This window comes from Momordica charantia (assembly GCF_013281855.1).
Source record: "Momordica charantia cultivar OHB3-1 chromosome 1 unlocalized genomic scaffold, Mcharantia_2.0 BLBB01000001.1, whole genome shotgun sequence".
NCBI lineage: Eukaryota > Viridiplantae > Streptophyta > Magnoliopsida > Cucurbitales > Cucurbitaceae > Momordica > Momordica charantia.
In genome coordinates this window covers 17,931,432-17,938,418 of record NW_028275157.1, presented here as the reverse complement: position 1 = coordinate 17,938,418, position 6,987 = coordinate 17,931,432, and the positions used below count along the sequence as shown (strand labels likewise).

Below are 6,987 nucleotides of genomic sequence, written 5' to 3'. Positions count from 1 at the left end.
TGTTAATAATATGTGGTCCATGTCAATATTCCTAACTCATCAGTTTTTTTTAATATATCATTAAATTATTATTGACTTAGCTCTCTTAAATTAAAATGAAATATGTCTTAGTTTAAAGTGACTCTCTTTAAAGTCGAATGTTTAATTCTCTTGTCACACATATGTTGTAATAGAAAAAAAATATAAAAAAGTGAGTAGAGACCCGAAAAATGTGTGTTATTTTCAGAATTGGGTAGGAAATTTGTTTTTGTTTTTGTTAGGTTTTGGTGTTAGGGTACTGTGTGGGTCTTGGTATTTTCTTGATGATCATTTTGTGGTTGGTTTTGGGATATTTTTTAGTTTGATTTCAAAATTTTTATAATTGAATTTTAGATGTTTGTTAGCTTGGATTTTAATAATTTATTAGTTGGACTTTATTGATTTTCATAAATTCTGGACAGTTGGGTAAGTTCAAATATTACTGAAACTATATTTTTTTAACTTTACATTAGAATTTACACGAGAATGATTTTTTTTTTTTTTTTTTTAATGACAACACAAGCATGTGTTGTTTTACCAATTCAAAGAAGGAAAGAAAAAAAGAAAAAGAGAGAGAAGGAGAAGTAAAGAAAAACAATATATATAAAATAACAGAGAAGATAACAATCTTTTTCATTTCTTTTCTTTTCCTTTTTTTTTATTAAAGAAAGAAAACAATCTACTTGGTGAGCATTCATGGTTTAATTCCTTTGACCATTTAAAATTTCAAACTTCCGTGGGATCCAAATTATAACAAATCTACTCTTCGATCCTTTAAAATTTTCTTTAGAAATTATTTATATTACCAATTTAATAGACTCATCTTACTATTAAATTTTTAGAAAAACTTTCTAGTTTACATATTCATCATTCAAACAAATATTTGTTTGACTCAGAGTTGAGAAAACAACTCTTAGAATAAAATTGTCATTTTATTAGAAAAAAAAAGCCCTTAGTGGTAGTGTTCGAGCTATTTGATGATTGTTCTAGTCGAGCTTCATATATAGATCGATTACCGTATATTTTTGAAGTAACTTAGACAAAGATCATGTAAGATTATCTTTCGTTATTGTTCTATGTGATAGGTTGTATCTTACTCTCCAACCAGCGTTGGAGTCAACATTTTAAAGGATATATCTTCCATAAAAAAGGTGGTGGTTATAATTGAATGAAGTAATAAATTGTATTGGATTACTATAATATGAAAATGGAAAGAAAAAAAATCATATGTATTTTAAGGAATATTAAATAGCTGGGCAACCTCATGAGAACCTATAATATCATATCAATTGATGCAAAGAAAGCCCGCCAAATCCAAGGAACTAAATTTTTATTGACACGTCATATATATTACATTTTGATAGATATTTCGATTAGAAAAAATTGAAAGGTTCGACTGAATATAACAAAAATAATAACTTTATTTTGAAATATTGTAAAAATATATAATTACAATGAGATTAATAGATTTTACGAATTGTTGTTATTATATATTATTCACCAATATAAACAATTTCTTATGAAATTTTTAAAATTCGAGACCGCAAAATATAATATATATATATATATATATATATATATTATATTATATATATTCCTATTTTTCATTGATGATGATGAATTTTTATGCTAATGACTTAAGCTCTTACAAATACATATGAATTAAGCAATGAAACATAAATGATGCAATCACACTTAATTAATCAGAAGTGACGGCTCACCCCCTCCCTCCTCAAATGACATATATATCTCAACTGCTTCCCAAGTTGGAATTTCCCCCTAAATTATATATATTTTGGAAGAAATTGATACTAAATGAATTAATTTTTATAATTCTATTCTTTTAAATTGTAAAATTAGAATAGTATACACCCTAAATTTTATTATTGATTTGTCTCTTAATCTATTCTAAACAATATTATTACATCTAGTTCAAATTACTATTTTTTTTTAACTTCAACTTTTACTATCATTAGTGTTGTACAAAGCTAATTGAACTATTTCATGGTACAAGACCAAAATAATTATAAATATAATTACAATAGTTAAATTTACTGTACAATTTTCTTTTAAACAAGAAATTTGATCGATTGCTTAAGAGTTAAGAGTAAAAATTATTATGTTTGCTTGCAAATATTAAATCTGAAAGCTCGTTTTTTTTAATGTTATTTCTTCTGGCATGCATACTTAAGTTTTTCGTTTACATAGGGCAAAAAAGGAACAAAAATCAAATTTATATATATTCAAACCTTTTTTTTTTTTTTTACAAGTGGAATTTTACAAAACCATTAGTTGTTATTTTATACGAAAATGACGAATTAGTGAAATTTTAATCGACATTGATGTGAAAACAATCTCCCTTGACATTTAGTTAATTAAGGCATATTCGATTTTTCTTGAAAAATATTTAAAATATTCACTTAATGCACCCACCATATTATTTTAAAAAGATTTTTTTTTAATTTTGTTTTGACATGCTCACCATTCAAACAAATATTAATTTGACTCAGATCTGGAAGCCAGTTCAGTTGATCTATGAGGATAAACTTGTCATTGTGCTACATTTCTTAGCATCCCTTCTTGAGATTTCCTTTTGATCTCTTTTTAATTAAACAGATTTCTTACTTAAAGAACACTTTGATTTTGATTTGGCTTTCCCTTTCTTTCTTTAATTATAATTTTTTGAATGGTTTGGTAGCAGGAGCCAACTATGGGGGAACTGGCCTCCCACCAGCAGGCCCATAAGAAACTGAGTTTTTGGGCCAAACGCAGGCCCAAATTCAACTCTGAGGCCCTTGGAGGATGGTTTAGGCTTATAATCATGTTTCACGTTAGTGTTTGCCAAGCTCGAATTTAGCTTGATAAACTCACAAATCTCCACACAGTTTTACTAAACTCGGGATTTATATGCCAAAGAATGGCAGTTGATGAGAAAGTAACAGCAAATGTAGTAGTATAAACACTAGCCAACATACAATTTATTATAAAAAGAGAGTTGGTCAAATTTACAAATAGGTTGTAAAGGCAAATCTTCTAAGTTCTAGTTCACCACCCTGCAGTTCTTCCTAATCTCCCCATTCTGGCCAGTGAGGATCCCAATATTGGCCAGCTTCACCATTGATGCTCCAAAGTCCCTGTAAAACAGATATGGGTACCTGCTGTAGTCTACCACAAAAGGAGCAGTTGTATTGTCTTGCATGAGAGCTTGGTCCGACTGCAGAAGTCCCAACTTGTTCACCAGGTTCCTGTAATACACATTGTCGAACTTGTTGGTCGTGTAGGCGTCCAAGGGAGCCAGTTTGTTGTTGGAGTCATCTTGATTAGGACACATGCTCTGTAAGTTCTGTCGCAGCGATGTGCTGAGTTCTGGATCAGGATTTCCAGAGTTGTTGAAGTTGAAGAGCCTGTGTTTGAACATCATGCACCGAGCAAATCCGAAAGTGTGTGCACCTAAACGTCAGTTAATTAGAATAGTTTTCATAGATTTGAAGCTGACAGGGAAGTACGCGGATGGGGTATGAGAAAGGTTACCTGAGAGCACAACAACATCCTTTACATTAAGACCTTTTGAAGTGAATTTTGCAATGATATTCTCCAATGGCTCCAATGGTGATGGCAGCTGATTGGCTTCACTCTCGCTCGCTGTTGTGCCATCTCGGCGACCAAGTGGAATAGGCCAATATGATCCTCCAGCCTGAAAAGGAAGGTTTCAGAAAAATATACAAAAGCATGACATTTGGGAGAGATGTGTAAACCAAAAACTTGCTCACAAAGTAGACAGCCTCTCTTGCTGCTAGAGTTAGTATATCGGTGCATGAAACGACGGATGGGCAGACTCTCTCTAAAACAGCCTTTATATTATCAATGACCTCAAAACCTCGAATAGAGTTCATGTTCGGGAGCGCATTTTTCTCCCCCTTGAATGTGCTAGTGTCATCAAGCAACACTGATCCATCACAACCCTACAGCAGAAACAAAAAATTTACTAACAGTTAGTATCGGCATCACTTTTATTTTTCTTCCAAGGCCATTAAACTTCATTTGAAAGAAGTCATCCATGAGGTGAAAAAAGAAATACTCGAAAAACAGAAAAGAGAACATCTTTTCAAAAAGAGCCATTGAACATTTGCTCTAAAAAGCAGAAATTATTAGTAACTCAATTGTTTATATAGAAAATCTGATTACGTTGACAAAGCAATCATGAAAATGAAGCCGTAGGAGAGAGGCAGCCATCCTAGTATCATTAGAAAGGGCCATCCAGACGCCATATCTGACAATCCTTGTTAGGTTGGGACAAGAGTCATCATAGAACCTATAATCAAGTTGCGAGGACACAAGGAGCTGATTCAAAAAAAAGAAGCTTATAAGGAACAAAACAACAACTTTTGAGGAGTTATCCTTCATGTCTTCAGAATAGCTTCTGAGAAAGCAGTAGAAATATAAATGGATGCAAGTTTTGTATTACTATCAGTGTTCAATGGCAGCTATTTATATACAAATAAAGGAAGCTAGGAGTTGGCAAGAGAATGATAATTTTCAGCCGGTCCAATAGGATTAGTGGCTCAGCCACTCAAAATATTTTTTTGGATTGAGTTTGGTACAACCTCACAATTTTTTCAGAGCTAAGCTAGGCCCCATCTTGTTGAAAATCAAAATTGCTATAGTGATAAAGTGATGCATATCACACTTTCATGGCACTCCACTTCCAGGGAAAAAAAAGGAATATAAAAACTAATGTACAACACAACACTCCCAAGAAGTTTGACTTACTTCCTCTCACGAGAAGAAAAACCTGCACCCAAAGCTCACCTTTCTTTATTCATCTCCAATAATGGGCCGCCAGCAAATGGCTTTCCGTCAGTAGTCAGTCCACTAGTGGAAGATGGGGGAGGCTTGTTCTGCCAGAAATCGTGCTAAAAGAATGAGGAATTTTCTATTGATATATCGACTTTAATTAATGGGGGAGGCAGAAGAACATGGATGATTTCATTGAATATGTATATACAGACCTAAAAGCCAAAAGGAGTTCATGCCATGCAGAGAAAAGCTAAAGAAATAAGCCGTCTAAGAACCATTAAGGAAATTTAAAACTGGGCTATGTGGGAGTAGATAGCTATTTCGGCACCCGATGACTTCACTTACAACTTTAGCAGAAAATTCTTATCCAACTTGGCTACTATTTTTGGTTGCTGAATCAGACTCTACCAAGCAAATCATAGGAAATACCACTGCTTACTCTCACAGCAATATAGACCACAGAAACCATAAGGCCCATTTTCCTGATTATGATGTATGCTTCAAAATGAACTTTATTTTATAAACTTCACAAATCCTCGTTGATTTAAGTGAATTATATGCATCATGTTTAAACTATACAATTTTTTATATCATTCATTCATGAGTGTGAGTGTGTGCGCACGAATAGTATGTAAATTTAATCAAATAATGAAACTAAACTAAACACTTCTGTATGTAGCCAAATGAAAAAGCCCCAAATTCCAATGAGTAAAAATGTTAGGAAAAGAATGTTATTTCAGAATCAAGAACATTTTTATGAGTATCCTCAGGAGAAATAAAAGTTCCATTTACGATACATACAGTACGAATTACAATCTTTAGCATTTATCTTTGATTGAATTATTGTCATAGTAGCAGGTAAACTTCAAAAGTGTAAAGGAGGAACCACGAATTCTCTTATTCTTTCTTTCTAACTTTTTGCTTTTAGACCGTAGCATTAGGAATTCTGAAACCAACTCGGTTGAAAATTCTGCATTTCATTCGAGAAAACAATGATTGGAATAAAGTAAACCCTAATGGAATGAGTGAGTTTAGTGATTCACCGATATGAAGTGCAGGAATGGCCATCACCATCGCCTAGGATCGCCCGTCGACGGAGAGTTTTCAGTCCACAGCCCTTCTTCTTAAGATCGCCGGTTACGTCGGCGAAATCCTTGGTCTCACCGGAGAAATGTGTTGGACTTATTTTTTTTCTAATATTGTAAAAAAAAACGAATTATTTAACTATAATTATTTCAAAATTAATTTTTAAAATATTGTAATTTTAATTTGGGCTTAATCTAATTTAAACTAAATCTAAACTAATTGTTTATTAATCTATAAATATTTAAATAATTAGCTCAATTTAATTAACTATTTAAATAAACTAATTAAATATAAATTGACTCTAATGAGTTAACTAACTAATTAATTATTTAATTAAGTTATGAATATGCTAATTATTTCAATAATTAATCAGATTTGGTTTGTCTAATTAGTTACTTAGATTTTGTTTATAAACTTATTTTATTTTTAAAGAAAGTTTAAAATTGAATTTTCAAACAAATTTAAATATTTAAAACTTAATTAAATAATTAATTTAGATTTGGTGTTGGTATGTTTGCTTGCGTGTGGCAAAGTTGTCTTGTCTCGATATATTGCTGCTCGTGAAACGGAATTAAAACTACACTATTTTAAAAATTAGTTTTGAAATAATTATATTCAAATAATTAGTTTTCCTTTACCATATTAAAAAATTCCTAATTGTTTTCGGTCTTTTTTCTCCCTTTTTTCCGTACGGAAAGTCGAAATTTTCTTTTTTTAAAAATTAAAGAATATGGAGCAAAAGTGACATAAAAATTGATATCACTTTTACTTTAGTTTCTGTCTTAAAATTTTAAGTATATTTTTGCTAACTTGAGCATAATTCAAAGTGGTTAAAGCATATACCATGGATCATAAAATTTTGAATTCTCATCGCACATGTGGTTAAACTAATAAATAAAAAAACACTATTTTATTTTGTTTTGTTATCTGGTTTTAAAAATAATTTCAAAATTTAAGTCATGTTTCAAAATCTTTAAAAAAAAAAAAGGTAATTTTAAAACTTTCTTATATTTTTAAAATTTAATTAAAGACTGAAAAAAATGGCAAAAGATGGAAATTTAAACATTTAAGATTATATATGCCTTA

The 6,987-nt window shown here is 31.0% G+C and overlaps 1 protein-coding gene across 5 annotated transcripts; it reads right to left on the bottom strand.

Annotated features, from left to right (window-relative positions):
- Window positions 1-2,966: 2,966 nt before the first annotated feature.
- Window positions 2,967-6,017, bottom strand: LOC111005991 (Peroxidase superfamily protein). 5 transcript variants are annotated; one of them, XM_022277730.2, is made up of 6 exons: window positions 5,859-6,017; window positions 4,828-4,916; window positions 4,204-4,330; window positions 3,789-3,980; window positions 3,550-3,712; window positions 2,967-3,468 (listed from the first exon to the last, which is right to left on the bottom strand). In XM_022277730.2, exons 2-6 carry the CDS (start codon window positions 4,839-4,841, stop codon window positions 3,059-3,061), a joined length of 906 nt encoding a protein of 301 aa, XP_022133422.1. In that variant the 5' UTR covers window positions 4,842-4,916; window positions 5,859-6,017; the 3' UTR covers window positions 2,967-3,058. The 5 variants fall into 5 exon arrangements, with proteins under 5 accessions (XP_022133422.1, XP_087982321.1, XP_022133425.1 ...); XM_088126195.1 differs by having other exon boundaries at window positions 4,204-4,359; window positions 5,859-5,995; XM_022277733.2 differs by lacking the exon at window positions 4,828-4,916 and having other exon boundaries at window positions 4,204-4,359; window positions 5,859-6,004.
- Between the last annotated feature and the right edge of the window lie 970 nt (window positions 6,018-6,987).